We start from the raw sequence: 17,135 nt of genomic DNA, 5'->3' as shown, positions 1-17,135 counted from the left end.
ATGGCTGCTACCTAAGTGATTTTTACTTTGATACAGAGCTATGAATTTTCTCAGCAGTTTGTCCTTAATCTTTTTCAATATGACAAAGAGGTATGCCGAATAACTTTGTCTCGGGCAACCTGTGGCCCATGGGACTTTCTGAATGGTATACCTAATGGAAAATTACCTTTTGAATTTTTTAGTAATGTGTCCTGCCAGATGATGAGTCATGTCTTCTGTGGCTTGTTTCTTGAAGAAGACTGCCAATTTTTGATCGGCAAAAACATGTTTACGGCTGTCATTAATAGATGTCATCATGACATATGTACAGCTAATCAACAGTTGGGCTTTTTTCTTTTTTTCTTTATACATGGCAGAATTGGTTATGAGTTAGATATACCACTATATTTTCATTTCGTTATTAACTGTAGTGAAGGTGCATGACTCAGTGGTTAGAGCGTCGAGCTTACAATTGTGAGGTTGTGAGTTCGAATCCCGGACCGGGCTGCATGTTGTGTTCTTGAGGAAGACACTTTATTTCACGTTGCTCCAGTTCACTCAGCTGTAGAAATTAGTTGTGATGTCACAGGTGCCAAGCTGTATAGGCCTTTGCCTTTCCCTTGGATAACACTGGTGGCGTGGAGAGGGGAGGCTGGTATGCATGGGCAACTGCTGGTCTTCCATAAACAACCTTGTCCGGACTTATGCCTGGGAGAGTAACGTTCTAGCTGCAATCCCACGGTCACTCATGACCAAAGGGGGTCTCAATTAACTGTAGTTAAGGCAGAATCATTAGCATGCCGCGTGGTATACTTAGCGGCATTTTATCCATCCTTACGTTCTGAGTTCAAATTCTACCACAATCGACTTTACCTTTTGGAGTCGATAAAATAAGTACCAGTTGACTACTGGGGTCAATGTAGTCAGCTATCCCCCTCCTCCATATTTCAGGCCTTGTGTCTATAGTAGAAAGGATTAATAACTGTAGTTCTCTGGAGAATTTATGTCCTTTAGAAAATAAGCTTTTCTTTTAAATGTTCTTCAAATTCTACTATTGGTTTCTAAGTTGTGTACTCCATATTGTTTAAAGGTGAAGCACCATCCTGATAATGTAGGAAATTTAATAGAGTGGTCGGCAGTTGTTGGTTAGGAATCTGCATTTTTGTGTTGGATGTAGTTTTGTCTGCATGAGGAGGGAAAGTGTTTCAATCCCAGAGCAACCACAGCTGAATGTTATTAAATCTTTTGCTATATAGATTCAGACGTGGTTGTATGGTTAAGAAGCTTGCTTCCCAACCATGTGGCATTGAGTTCAGTCCCACTGCATGGCACCTTGTGCAAGTGTCTTCTACTATAGCCGTGGGCCAACCAAAGCCTTGTGAGTGGATTTGGAAAGTGAAAGAACCCCTGTGTGTTTGTGTAACTTAGCAGTTTGGCAAAAAAAGACCAATAAAATAAGAGCCAGGCTTCAAAATAGAAATGCTGGGGTCGATTTGTTTGACTAAATCCTTCAGTCGCTATAGTTCAGTGACTTCAAACTTAACATGTACACCTGTCATCACCACACCCATCCTCTGACAACAGTATTTGCAGTTTTTGAGAATGTTGCCATCAAACTGTCCACCGTGTTAAGAAATAAGGAATTACAAGGAGAACTATTTGTTATAAAATACAAATTTCTAAACCTTTTAGAACCGTTCAACATATTAACATGAAACAGTTCATTATAACTAACTTTGTGAAGATTGAAGCAATTTAACTAATGAATTTTACAAAACTTAATTAATTTCAAATTTGTAAAATGCTGAATGTTAAGTATTGTGATTGATTATATCTCATCATAACAAAAAAATATTATTTGCTTTTGAATTTTCAGCTAAGGTTATTGGTAAAAATGGCAGAAATATTCAAGATATTGTTGATAAATCTGGTGTTGTTAGAGTTAAAATTGAAGGTGATAATGAACATGAGGCTCCTAGAGAAGAGGTATGTGTGAACTCTTCACTATTTGTACCTGCTCTGAAGTGAAATTACTTGGCATGGCTTCAGCATTCATACTCTTCAGTAACAATTTAGTTTTAAGCTAGAGATGTGTATATCATTTTGTTTGTATTTTCGTTAAATTGCCCTGATTTCTCAATTTTAATTTCGTTAAATAGTCATTAAGCATTAAATTCTCTACAGATATTAGTATAGATGTACAGGAGATCTAAGTAGCCTTATTAGGATAAATGATTTGTAGTTTATAGCTTGGAACAGAATCCGTTTTAGGTTATGGCTTTTTTTTTTTTTTCCTTGGTTTCCTTCACTTAACATAAGTGTTACTTTAGTGAAATGTAGATGGAAAATATAACAGCTCTAGTACATCTCAATAAGATCTTAATTTAAATATTGCTTTAAATTATACGTAGCTTGGTCTGCTGTCTACTAGTATGTTGATGTGGTTTTATTTCTGTTGTAGTGTATTGTTCATTGTGAAAGAAAAAAAAAAGGAAGAAACAATCTTGCATTTCAATTGCTTGCTGTGGGATTTATTTTGAACCTATCTAAATATTTTAGTGATTGATAGCTTAGTTGTATTTGTGAAATCTATAGCCTTATCTCCGAATAATTTACTAAACCTTACGTCTTGTGTGAATTTTGTTGTTAATCTTACTTGGGTGATGTACTAAGTTTATTTCCATCACATCGAAGGTTGTTCATAAGACTGTTTATATTTCTAGTGTTCTCTCAAGACTGGCAGCTTTTTCACAGCTGCCAGAAATTTACCTTAGTTTTAGTTTAATTAACTATAATAAAGCAATCGTTATATAAAAAATTATTTCATTATAACCACTGTAATTAATGACTTGTTTAGGAGAAATTAAAAATGTACTAGAACATACTTTGAACTCGGTAAACTGGTGACTATATATTAGTAACTTTTCAACCATGTTATTCCTTTTCTTTAAAAGTTCAGAGTATCTGATCCATGTCAAGTACTTTTCATTGATTCTAGCAGTTTCTAATGTTAGTCTTTTTAATCTTTGAAAACACCTTTTTTATTTTTACTTTTCATTAGCTTATTCAAGTTATTTTAACGTACACATATGTGTGTGCGTGTGTGTGTAACATGTTTTTATTCTTGTGTGTATTACATATTTGTGTCTGTGTATGAGTGTGTATATTTGTTGCTCTATATGTGTGCAATTTATAAATACATATATTAGCACAAGTTTCCCATGTGAACAGTATTAAATATATTTTCTATGAATAAATTCAAGAGAACAAAAATAGCATCTCTTCTGTTTAGAAGATTTTCCTTACTACTCCCCATTTGCCTCGTTATCTTTTCTTTTCAAATTAAGCACATATATATATATATATATTTTATCTGTTGTATCAAATAGTGCAGTTAGTATTAAAGGTAAGTGCTTGTTATTGCTATTAATGTCTTAGAGAGCTAGAAAGGATGCCCGTAACGTAGTGGTTAGATAATTTGGCTCAGGGTGTTCGAGACGCATGGTTTGATTTCCATTAAGAGATTTGAGTTGTAGTTTATAAATATAAACCTACTTCATATCATAATAGCAAAGTGGTACCTCTCCTATTAAACCAGGGTATCCATCTGTAAAACAACCTGCAAATGTCGTAGAAATATGTACAAACTATGTTAGTAACTGTAGCATGTAAAATAGCATGCATTACACTAGACATCATAGAGGAAGTGGTTTAACTGAATTTAATGAATATATACTTCAACTTACACAAAAGTTTTGTTTTTAATTTCTAACACTTGCCAGAGTTGGATCCTATTCGGCTTCAGTATAACGTGGCCCTGTGTAGATATGTACCAGATTGTGTAAGTTAGGTATTAAGTTGCAGGCTATGTTGTTTTCTTCATTGAGGGATCTGTTTTAAGTACTTAGTTCCTCTCATACAATTGGCCTGTATGCCGGGCAGCAAGATGTCTCTAATCATCCCAGTTTTAAGCATATTCCTCTGCAACTTCCCAGGTGATGCTAAATTGCTTCAAAGCCTCAAACTGGTGGACCAAAGCATAAAATGAAATTGGTAAACTTATTCCATACTACAGGATATTGTTAGTTTAGATAATACAACTTTTATCAGAATTAGAACTACAGACACTGTCTTTATTGAAATGACGGCAATAATTTTGTCTCGGGTTTTCTTCACCCCTGAAATAGGCTTTGATAGATTTGCACACTATATTCTTGATGGGTGTTGAAAATATTAGGAGTAAATAATCCAACTTATGTATAATGGTTAGTAATAGCCTCTGAAGAATTTAATGTATAGTTAGGCATTCACCGTTTTTAGTGTTGCCTGGGATTCTACAACAAGAGTTCAAGTTAAATGGATCTTGGAACTTTTATGTGGTGCTAGTCTGATGTGTCTGCAGGCTAGAGAAGAACTTACAAATCTAGATGGTCTACAATTCTTGCAAGTCCTGTTCAAGAAATGGTTTTGTTTAAGTAGGAAGATTTATTAAAAAAATTTTTTTTAAAAACCGTATTCTGTAAGCAAAATATAGAGATGGATGAAGCTAGACTTAAAGTAATGTAATTGGTCACAATGAAAGTTTGGGAACTAATGTCAGAAGGAGTTGTTACTTTTGTTGAAAACAAAATATTTCTCTCCATGCCAAAGGAGGCAGACATAAGATGCTTTGTGAAAGCTAGACTTCACTAAATATAGATTCATTAGATGTGCAACATGAGCTGTCATGAAACACCAAGCATATGTAATAACATGGCATTAAGAGGCATTGTCCAAGCTATACAACGGTAGTTCTGTTTACATGGACACAAATTTAATATTTATTACACACGTCATGTGAAAATGTCATGTTGTGCTGACAATGGGAAGTGTTTTTTCTGGGAAGAAGTGGTGAGGTCAGATCTGAAGACGTTGGGTTTCAAAGACAAGAATCAATGGCTAGATACTGTATTGGATAAATATTGCAATGATTTGTAGTTATTGAACGCTGTTTATTCAGTGATGAAAACTTAGCTCATGCTATTTACATAGGTAAAGAGGGTGGACTGATTGCTGGTAGGGAGTGATCTATGGCCCATTCTCTTTTGGATTCACCTTATTCATCACCAAGATTAGGAATCCTACTAACAAAGTTGTAAAGAGAACTAGACTATGCTACACTCCATTATTGAATGATTCAATAATTGAACGCTAATAAAACTACCTTCACCCTAGACCCTACATCAAGACTATTTAATATTCCAAAGGCTACGACTTGCTACCCTTTTAAGTGAAATCTACAAAGATATGGTTTAATTACTATTGATGATGGAATATGTAAACAAAAATTCAAGAACTGAAAGACATCTGAATCTTCCATCTCTATAAATGCAAAGGAAATTGTCAGCAGTTTCCTGTTTCCCTGCATAAATTAACTAAAAAGTGAATGGCCCTTGCTCAATTCACTCTCCCTGTTGGTTTCAATTTTATAATTATTATTCGGCAACCTTTTATAGGGAATGTAGATGTGCCAGTGTCCCTTTCAATGCATCACCTGCTCCCTTAACCCCAACCCTACCCTCTATCTTATCGAGGTTTCTTGTCTAATTTCAAGATGTAATTTATCTTTCCAAGTCCTTTTGACACTAAACCAATTGTCAGTGGAATGTCTCATGTCACCGTTTTTGTTGATGTTTTTGTCTTTCTTGGCATTAACCAAAATTGATTATCAAAGAAAGGCCCTTCAGTTGCATTCAGTGCCCATTCAACCTATATCACAAAGGAAAAGTGGACAGGATTTTCAGTTTGGTGGGTTTTCACTAGCCCCTAATCTGTGTTGGATGGTGTATTGCATAAATAGGGAAACTTGTCCTATCTGGCTGGGATATATACTCATTACTTGGCTAGCTCCCTGAAAGTTGTCATAAATAATGGTTTCACTCTTGGAAGAAATATCAATTTTGTGCCATGGCAATGAAGACCACTTATGACCAGTTATTTTTCCCTAATATTTGTGTTGTCTGTCCCCTTGAGGTTGTTTCCTTTAACCCTAGAAATATTTATACATGTACAACATGTGGGATCATGGTTAGAATGTTATTACCCTTAGTTTAGCAATAAAATTCATGGCTAGAACTTAGTCATTAAGAGAGTACATTCTCTTAAGTGACCTTATTCTAACCAAAGTACATTTCCATATTATCTAGAGCTGAACCCATCTAGCTTAAGGATCAATACAACTGTATTTGTGTAATTAAACACACATTGTATGTATGTTTGTGTGTGTGTGCAATTTTTTTTATCGTGGTCTTACATTTACACATTTACAAAAATGCAAAAACTAGTTTGTGGTTGCAGATGCACAAATGAGTGCATCTGTAATCAATTTTCAATTAATATGTGTATTAAATTCGTATAAATATTGACTTAGCTTTTGTTAATTTGAAATGATTTCTGTAATTATTTCTTTTGCATTTTCAGAACGTGTCTTAGATTAACAATTATTCCATTGTCTATGTCAGTTTATGGAGAGAGGAATTTTCATTAAGGCCTAATTATGATTAATGAGTTAGTTGGTTAAGGTATAGCTGTCACAGCATAAAAAATTTAACGTACATCCCTCTCTTAAATTACTTCAACTTTAATTTTTATTTGCCATAATTAAACCCAAAACTAGAACTGTTTAATGTTGTAGCTTTTTTTAACAAAGAATTGATGTAATGTTTTATCGTTTATTTTCTTTAGGGCAATATTTGCATATTACTGTATGAATTTGTGCATGTATGTGTGTATTATACATATGTATGTGTTTTATTTATTTGTGTTTTATATATTTATGTGTGTATTATATTTGCGTGTATTACATATTTGTGTGTATTATTTATTTATTTGTGTGTGTATTATATATGTGTATAATTATGTGTGTATCATATGTATGCGTGCAATATGTATTATATATGTATGGACGTGTGTATTAAATATATATATGTATGTATAATTCTATCTTCTCTTCAGTAAGGAGCATATGACTTAGTTTTTCGGTGGGGTTTTTGTTCTAATCTTTGATCCCAGTCTCATACTCGGTCAATATTTTCAGCTCCTAGGAATGCATAGCCTGGATGTTGCTAGCGTCCCTCTGTCCGCACCTAACGATATGAGTCAGGTCAGAAACTTTAATACATGTATTTTATCAACAATATTCCTTTTGCTTGTCTTCTTTCTAAGAGTCTGTTGTGAGTTAAATCTGGTATCTTGCCCTCAATATTTACTATGTTCATATTATAGTCCATGCAGACTCTTTATTCTTCAAGCTTATATTAACTTCAATGCAGTAACACAACATTTAAAGTAATTAGTGTCTAACCGTTTTGATACCAACCTATCAGACACTGCTCCTTCTCCCTTGTTACCAATCTGTCTAAAATTCCCTCATAAATGTACATATTTCAATTAAGATCACATCTTATTATTTAATAATATGCGTAGCTGAACACTTTTATGTTCCCCATGCCAGTTATACAACCAACAGGTTATATAATTATTTTGTTAAATTTCACTCAATTCTTGATTTATTTTGAAAATTAATTTAAACATTAAAGCAGTCAATTCATGTTATAAAAATGATGAAAGGGTTTAAGTATATATTATTATACTATAGGGTGCTTTTATTTTTATATTCTTTGTAGTTTAATGAAGATGTGGGACGGTAGCCATGATATTTGCCAGCCTTCTGAGGCTGGCGAGATCGATATCTGGTCAACTAACTTTAATGTCTGTAAGCCATCATCTGCAGGAAAAAATTTGGTTGGGAAGGAATTCCAGGGGTGGAGTGGAGTGGGGGCAGTAATAGTCTGTGAAGGAAGTATTGGGAAAAGTGACCCGTTTAACTCAACCATCTGTTTAATTTATGGGCTGGGGTGAAACATAAGAGATGACATGTGTTGGTTAAATGTGGGTTAAAGGTAATTTTGAGCAGTACAAAGGTGTTGATGCTATCATTGCTATAGTTGTAGAAAAATGAGATGGGACGGGGGATTTGATCCAGAGGTTGTAGTGTATGGCTGAAAAAATTATTGGCTATCATTCAAATTGTAAGGTATTGAGCATGACTAGAAATAGTGGGTTTATATTTGGGTTAGGAGCCACTTGGGTCTACCACCTTTTTTAAATGTATTACTAAGTTATTTACAATATCATACATAAGATACTGTACAAAGATTAAAAAAAAAAATTTATAATGGCAAGTTTTATATTTTTTGGCTGTTATTTTTTTTAAAAGTAAATCATATAAATGTATTTTGGTTGATGTGTTAAAAATACAAATATATCATTCTTAAATAAGTATTTTATTTTACTTAGCATTCATAAAATATTGTTTTATATTTTAAAATGAACTCCACATTAATTAATTGCATCATTTTATTTTACCAGAAAAATTACAATGTACACATTGTCGTACAACATAAGTTTCAGGTAAACTGTTTCGAATCCCAGCTATCACCACCAAAATGCATCATATGTTCTCATTTCGTTCTTTGGAAATCTTAAACTTTGTGCTTATGTATGAAATTGGTATATTTTGAGAATAATTTCTCTGACACAGAACACATAGGTTCAGAAAAATGGGGAATATTATTGTATAACTTTTATGGCTTCCTCCATAGAATTACCTTCTCTAGAGTTTAGCTCTGTTCTTAACACTAATCACACTTAGTGAAGTTTACTGTTGGAATAAATGGTATGCCATGAAGAAGAAGCAAAGCCGTGTGTCTTGAACACATGTCCTTAAGAAAGAGAGAGACTCATGTTTTTTCGAAATTGCCAAAATCTTTTAAATGACAACAATAGCAGCATGGAAGGCATAAGTCAGTCATTCAGAAATATACACTGTTAACTTTGCATAAACATTCATTGTTTGTAATAGGATGCCAAAATTTTTGTCACTCTAAACTTACTTGTGATGGCATTCACCCAGGGCAGGTTGAGCCGGCTTCTTATCTGAGAAGTTTCGTGGGAATATTGAATTCACAAGCGGTCCCCGACATCCCGCATGCATATCCCGAGTGACAGAACGACCTCGAAGCCGCCGGTTGCCGATCAGACGCCTCTGGAATTTTCACCAGAGCCCCATTGGCCAGGCTGCAGCCCTAATACCGCTCAGTGCCTGACCAATCCGCCTTGGGTGGCCCTACCAAGAACCGAAGTTCCCGACGGCATAGCTCTGACACTGCCCATTTACACCACCCTACCGCTTTGAGGAGGGGTTGAACTTTAGGGTAGTCACTCTAAACTGCAACCTCATCACTGACAACATTGTTGCACTACATCTCTAAAATTGCCTGCCAGAAGTTATTAATTATATTCGTAAAATATTTTTTGAGTGGCCAATAATAAAAGAAATTTTTCTGGCAACTAAATATCTCATCTAAAACAATTGCAATCTTGGTTTTAAAAGTGTATGTACCTTTCTTACCCTGTCCCCTCAAGGAAGACAAAATCCAAAACAGACTTTTCTACCTTCTCCCCAGCTTAATATTCATTCTAGCAGTTTTAATGTTAAATCATCCTTATTGAGTGCACAATATTATAAAATGTTGATGCAGCCACAAAAAATGTAATTTCTAATGATGAAATATTCCATACATTCTTTAACACCTCTTTGGTTTCTTTTGAAAACTCCATATGACCAACTGATAGAATAAGCTGGCTACCTGTCCTTCAGCTCAAAACAGATTTGTAACACATTTGTTAAAAAGAAAAAAAGAACTTTCTAATACTTTATAAACTTTTACATAATTTTCAGTAATAAATATTACTACTGATAAAACGGATGTAAAAATAACTGTTTTTTTTGGCAATACCATGTCATGGCCACAGACTTTTTGCTGAAAGCACAATGTAGAAAAGAATATAACTTAAATTCAATATTCTTTACAGAATTTATACACTTAAGAAAATAGACTGTAACATAAATACACTGCAAAGTATGTAGATTATAACTTATTAATATACTGTAAAGTTGTTTGTAAACTGTCATACAGCCTAGAAATAAAGTAAAATAAAGCTAAAAATGTGAATGCATACAGCAAAGATTTGCTGTGCTTCAAGTTACAGACTCTATTTTGCTATTCTTACCATGTGAAACAGTAATTGGTCTGTTTGTAACTTGTAGCCAACAGTTGCCATCAAAAAGAAATTAGACTGCAAAATTGATAAATTGAAACTTTCACTACAACTTAAGAAGTTGTGTTAGGACTGAATATGAATAATTAACCATTGTGGCTTGTTTCTTTCTTGGACATCGTTATTCAAATTATTCTTTATGGCATCGTTATTAGACGGAAAGTTAAGGCAGTAAGCTGCTCAAAATTGCTACTGCACCAGACAAAATGCATTTCTTCTGGCTTTGTGTTCTGAGTATAAATTCCAAGGTTAACTTTGTCATTCATCCTTTCAGGGTCGATAAAAAAAGTACCAGTTGAGCACTGGGGTCAATTGTAATTGACTAGCATCCCCTTACCCCAAAATTTCGGGTCTTGTGTCTATAGTAGAAATAGTGAGTTGGAAAACAGGAGCTTGTGATAATGCAGACCTCGGGTAGAAGACATATAGGAAATAATACTCTTGTATTCTCATGTGATGTGTGATGATATGCAGGATGAAATATAGTTGGTGTCTGGTCGTGGATAGCAGCTGTTAGCGAAAAATAGTGTATATTGTATGTTGAATATGAATGTGAGAGAGGTAAAATAAGGAAGGTTAGTAGTGACTGTAGGAAGATTACATATTTTTCTTGATAGTTAACTGAAGAGATTGCAATTGTTGATGATAGAGAAGATAAACATGGATTTGAGACTAGGCTGGAAATACTAGGTGAAGTAGATCTGGGATTCGCAGTTGAGAAAGGCAGGATTAAAAATTAGAAAAGGCTGATGATTTAATGATTATTTCTTATGTATGAGATGACTTGTTAATAATAATTATAATTTTCTGTTCTGTTAACCTTGTATTGATTGATATCTACTATTGGTTTTCATTAGTTTGATCTTCATTTGTCATCAGGTGTGTCATTCTTGGATGTGTATATAACACGCTAACTGGTGTCTAGCTATGAATTTCATTTCTAAACTAAGTGTAATAACATTCTATCCATGATACCACATGTTGTACACGTGTAAATATTGTGAATATACATTGTCAAGAGGAGGTTAACGATCCAATGTATAAAAAGAGATTGTGTGTATACTGAGTCGCAGCTACTGTGTGAGCAATTAGAGCATAGATATGTTATCAGACAAAGGTCTGTCTACTTGTGAAACCTAATTTTAATGTAAATATAATCATTAATTAAAATCAAGTTTGAAGTTTGTTGAAAAAGAATGACCTTCAGTGATACAAACTTCTAAGTTTATTGCGGCATTCAACAAATTACATGTGATTTACAATAAAGAATATCAACTTGGTCAATATTGTAAATTAGGATTTTAGTACAAATATTTCATGTTTCTTCATAGCAATGTGGTTTTCTTACATGCAAATAGTTCAGATACAATGAACCTGTCGAAGTTGGCTTCTGTTTCGGAGATTTTTCTGAATAAAGTTACCTAAATTAATCAGGTCTACTACCACACTTTTATCTCCTGCGGGACTAATGACACATCAGCTAAACAAACAAGAGAGAACACAAAAGTACCATATTTTCTGGCACACAAGTTGACATATATATCATGTAAACATTCAAGCATCGTCGCTATCTCTCCAAAGTCCTCTTGTATAAGTTGACCTTCCTCTTTTGGAGCTGTAAATTTTGGTCTGCAAAAATTCCAAATCTGTCTGCTGGAAAATACAGTAGTTACTATGAATTATCAATAGAAATGAGCTTGGATTGGAAGTCTTTATAAGATCTCCTAGGCAAATTCTCAATTTCTAGATAAGTCAGATACACTCAATCTAATTAATTTCAGAGTGAAAGTGTTTTCTGAGTTGATAATGATGTATGAATTGTTTTGTGCTTGTCTTTGGTCTTCCATTTATTTTATTTGGTGGACTTTAATGGCTTTCATAGACCTTTTTATCATTATTATTATTATTATTTTATGATTTTCATATGTACATGAAGTGTACCTTAAATTTCAACCTTGTTTTGTTGTTAACTTTTGTATTCAACAATATTATTGGTCTGTATATGTGCTCAACCTCAGAGTTTATTACATATTATTGATACTGATATAGAATACTTATGAACAGGTGAATGAGTCAAATTATCATAAGTGGTTTGAACTGGGATGAATTTTAGAACCTGATGTTGTGGTGGTCAGGTTTTTACACTCGAACTTTACATGTAAAATCTTGGTTGCATTGATTTAGATAATGAGAATATGTTAACTTGGTAAAGAACTACCAAAGGAGAAAGAAGCGAAATTTTGAGAATTCTATAAATTAAAAGTATAAATGGTCTAAAATGGGAAATTCTGTCATATTGGGAAATTAGGCTAGTGCTAATAGAGGGGAAATAGATGTAAATAAAACCCTTTTTTTTTTTTTTTTCTAAGTTGCAATGGTTATGAAGATGGAGGGGGCTTTTATTCATGAGTAATTGATGACTAGTGGCTGTTATTTTTGGCTTTTAATAAAAAGTTGGTGCAATATTTGTCAATTTAATCTCTATAGAACTTTCATTATTTCTTGGTTAACCATTTTATGCTGGCATTTTTTAAGAGAATTTACATACGCAGAAATTCTCTTTGCCCTCGTCATGTGAACCATTGATTTATAATGCCAGCTGATAGATATCCAAATAATTCCAAATTAAGAACACCTCAGATAAAAAGAGGGATTAAATTTATAGCCATATTTATTTTAGAAAGCTGTTTAGGTTATATAATAATTGGAAAAATTTTAAACAAGTTTTGTCTGACAAAGGTAGCAGTGATGGCATTAGTTGATCATTTGTAAAAGATTCCCGGCTACACAAGGGTTCTTAAGTGCAATAGAAGTTAACCAATGTACACTTGTAGTGCTTTAAAATATGGGTTTTTGTGCAAATGCATTGTTAACCCCAACCCAAAATAGATAGCCTAGACTGCACAGCAGGAGACGCAACTAGCATCTCCATCTTACCCAGTCCTGTTTCTTGCCATCCTCCTTGTCTGTTGTTTTGGTGTTGTTCAACCACCCCATTTGTAGTCTTCCTGCATCAGTTTGTCCATGCATGACTATTCAGTAGAAGTTATATGGTGTTGTGTTATATGACCAAACCACTTTCATTTTCTACTTTCTAATACTTAACCAGTGTAGGGAAGGGAACCTTAAAAGAACTGATATAGAATGTTACTAGTTAAGGGAGGGATCTTAAAATGTTTATTCCAAAGTTGTTTTGCACTGTCTTTCTTTCAGCCTTTAACTCATGTTATCTTGTTTTAATTTTAAGTTAAGTAAAAGCTGTGTATAAGCACCAACAAAACTTTACTTCTATTGTGGTGTTACTCTTAAAATTACTTTTGCAAACACCCATTTCCCTTGAAAAATAACAATGGTAGATGTTGCAAAAACTGCTTTCTGCAGAATAGACTTACAGTAATCCCTGGCCATGTCGCGGTTCACCTACCGCGCACTCAGTACACCACAGATTTTTCTGGCTAATCTGTAAATTTATATTGCGGACTCCTCAGTTTATCTGGGTTTCTGCAGCTGATAGGTGGTATTTATATTGTTTTAGATTTTAATTATTACTATGGGAGATCTTGGAAAGTAGCACCCGCGATAGTCGAGGGATTACTGTATATCTTTTTTTAGTCTATTTAGTGTTTAAATTGCCATGACTTGAAGACTACTTTTTCATTTCATGAGTGTCACATCAAATTGGTAAAGACACTGTAACATTTAAACCAAAATAATATCAAATAGATATTTACTATTTTAAATTGATTTATAATATTACTATTTTACAAAATTATATTTGATTTTGTTCTAATGCAATTTTGGGGCAACAATGGCCCCCACCACTACTGAGAGACCTTGCAAGTCTGACAACAAAAGGATTACATCTACAACCTAACAAAGTGTGAAATACTTTCTTACATAGAATTAATTTATATACTATCCACTACGTGTTAGGTTCATCTACCTGTTTATTTTTCTCTTGATATATTGAACCACATCATTGTCATCATAGAAAAAAAATTAAAATAGACTATAAAATTCTCCTAAATACCTAAATGGCTCACTAGACGTAGTTGATAGTTTTTCTTATCTAGATATTTTTTTGCAGGGGAGGTTGTTGTTCTGAAAGTTATAGTAGCCAGGATAAAAGCAGATGGAAAGTACTCAGACCTGCTGACAATAAAGGTCTTTTTCCTCAGACTGAAGGACAGATTGTATGATACTTGTGTTAGAATTGTGATGCTGCATGGTAGTGAGATACGGGTTTTGAATACTGTGGGTAGAAGACTGATGTTGATGATGATAAATTCCATTTGAAGATTGGTAAAAGACTGTAGGAGAAGACTGGAAAGAAATTAAGCTAACTTGGTCTGTTGGATGTGCAACATAAGTTTACATAAACATTAAAGTACAAGTGTGTTGATAGAAAAACTGTGCATAAGTGGTATCAGGTGCAATGTGCAAAAAGGAACCAGCTGGTATGGACATGTGATGTGTATAAATGAGGAGAGCTGTATAAAGAAGTGCTGATCACTTAATTTGGATGGAGCTTGCAGAAAAGGGAGACCCAGGAAGACAGGAGACAAACTGGTGAAGGCTGATCCCAGGTCCTTGAACCTAATGGTGGAGGAAATGACAAAGGATCAGGATGATTGATGGTTTACATTTCTCAAGAAGACCCGCCGTTCTTGGTGAAACTGAGACTTTGGAAGCACAATATGTATCATCATTTAACATCTGTTTTCCCATGTTGGCATGGGTTGGACAGTTTGACAGGAACAACTGACAAGCCAGAGGACTGCACCGAGCTCCACTGTTATGGCATGGTTTTACAGCTGGATACTGTTCCTAGCGCCAACCACTTTACAGAATGGCCTGGGTGCTTTTTTTTATGTGATACCAGTGCTGGTGAGGTCTGTTTTAGCATGGTTTTTATAGCTGGATGCCCTTCCAAATGCCAATCACTTTATAGGGTGAACTGAATGCTTTTTATGTGACACCAGCACCGGCAAGGTCACCAAGTAACTTGCAAGACAAAGATCCTTTGAGAGGAAATGATATTGGAGAAGGTGGCTTTGTACCAGGTGATGAGAGATTAGAGTATGGCAGAGGGAGAGAAACAGGTGTTTTGCTGTAGAAGAGATACTTGGTTACCCAAATTGGATTTTGTCTAACTGCAGTATTTTGCTGTAGTAATTGTGAGCAGAACCACATACTTCACCTGCTCTTCCCTTATACCACTTATCTTTCTCACCTCCTGGAACCATTTCTCTTTATATCTATTGATCATTCTTCATACTATTCTCTCCACTCACATTTTATATTGATCATCCTTCCCCACCACAATACATCTCTCACCCTCCCCATGTACTACACTTGCCTCTCATTCCATCAAAAATTTGCAACCTACCCACCACCACCACATCATTCTCTCTCCGTCTCCCCATCTCATGTATGATTCGTCACCCTTATCAAACATTCACTACATACACCCCTCAGTCCTACCCATTTTTTTACAGTTGTCACCTACTCTTCCCTACTTGTTCTTCATTCTTTATATTTACCCCCTTAGCTTTTCTCCATCTCTCACCGTCTTTTATTCTCCCATACAATTATGCAACCCCTACCTGCCCACACACCCTGTTCTGTCCCACTCACTTTTATTCATCACGTACCTTGAGGATCCACTCTGAAACCTTGCCAGCCACTATTTTCATCTCTTTCTAGCTGCTCTACTGGAAGAAACCTGTTCTGCTCTTGCCTCTTCTCTCGCATTTTAACCTCTCATCTCGTAGCATAAAGCCACTTCCCCTCCTTACTGTAGCCCCACCCATCGAAGAGGATCTTAGTTTTGAAGCTGCATGGACTTCGCTAGTGGTGATGCTATAGAAAATGTACCCAATAAAGTGGTTGGTGTTAGAAAGGACATCTAACAGTTGAAACACCACCAAAGCAGACATTGAAGCATGATGCAATTCACAGACCTGTTGGATCCTGTCAAACCATTTAATCCATGCTGCTTATTGCAAGTAATTCATTTACTGTGAATAGTGAAGACTGAGCAAACACCACCAGTGCTGCTCATACCTATTAAGCATGATGCTGAAGAAGATGATGATGATGATGGTAAATTCTAATGGAAATATTAAACCAAACTTGGACATAAACATTTAGACAGAACAAGCTAATCTCTTATAGCAACACATAATGCACTGGCAAATTAATAATTAGTTGTTTGCCATTAATGTGAAAGCTTAGCAAAATGGACGCCAGAAATTGCTGCTGTATAGAGATATATTTTTAGATCAGGCAGCAGCAGTAAAGAATCCTTTGAAATAATGCCATTGAAGAATGATCCAGCAGATGATGTTGACAATCAATACTGTCATCATACTTGAGCGTTAAACATTGTAATTCCAAGTTTTGTTCCAAGAATTGTTCGGTTTTTTAGCCATCTTCAATAGAAATATTATTGGCTCCTTTAACTTAGCGTTAAACTTTGCTTCAACTGGATCGTGTTGATGGTTAAAACCCTGTTGGTCATTGTTGTATTTTATCACTGCACTGGGCACAGACAATGACGATGACAAGAATCAAGAATCAACAAACGATAAATAGACCATTTGGAAAATCAATAACTTTTTTAAAATTAAAAGTTTATAGTTGCTGATGATAGCAGCTTGAGAAAAGTATGGTTATTATTAATGAAATATTTGTACTGACTCTTGGAATCCTATTTGATCGTTTGACAGGAAATTTTGTTGAAGCAGCTTCTACCAAACTGTGTTCCACATAGTAAAGCCACTAATGTTCTTACTTACTTACTTGTACTTGTGGCGACATTCACCCTGGGTGAGTTGAGTCGGCTTCTACTCATGGAAGAAGTTTCGTGGGAATATGTGGATTTCACAAGTGGTCCCCAACAATCCCTCATGTGGAGACATCCTGTTTGCCGCAGATTGTCCGCAGACGTAAGGACAGAACGACCAAGGAGCCACCAGTTGCCGAAGCAGTCA

At 34.8% G+C, this 17,135-nt stretch overlaps 1 protein-coding gene across 3 annotated transcripts in view; it reads left to right on the top strand.

The window, feature by feature from the left end:
- LOC115222138 (fragile X mental retardation syndrome-related protein 1) overlaps positions 1–17,135 on the top strand; it is a 72,290-nt gene that overhangs the window by 36,278 nt on the left and 18,877 nt on the right. For 2 of the 3 annotated variants that reach the window (XM_029792273.2, XM_029792272.2), the window contains exons 10-11: positions 1,856–1,965; positions 7,055–7,120. In XM_029792273.2, coding sequence (XP_029648133.1) covers positions 1,856–1,965; positions 7,055–7,120 — 176 coding nt within the window. The remainder of the gene's footprint in view (positions 1–1,855; positions 1,966–7,054; positions 7,121–17,135) is intronic. The other variant, XM_029792274.2, reaches the window with a different exon arrangement.

This window comes from Octopus sinensis, linkage group LG19 (assembly GCF_006345805.1).
Source record: "Octopus sinensis linkage group LG19, ASM634580v1, whole genome shotgun sequence".
In the NCBI taxonomy this organism is placed as follows: Eukaryota; Metazoa; Mollusca; class Cephalopoda; order Octopoda; family Octopodidae; genus Octopus; species Octopus sinensis.
Note: the sequence above shows the minus strand (reverse complement) of the source record. Positions and strands in the feature narration are given on the sequence as shown.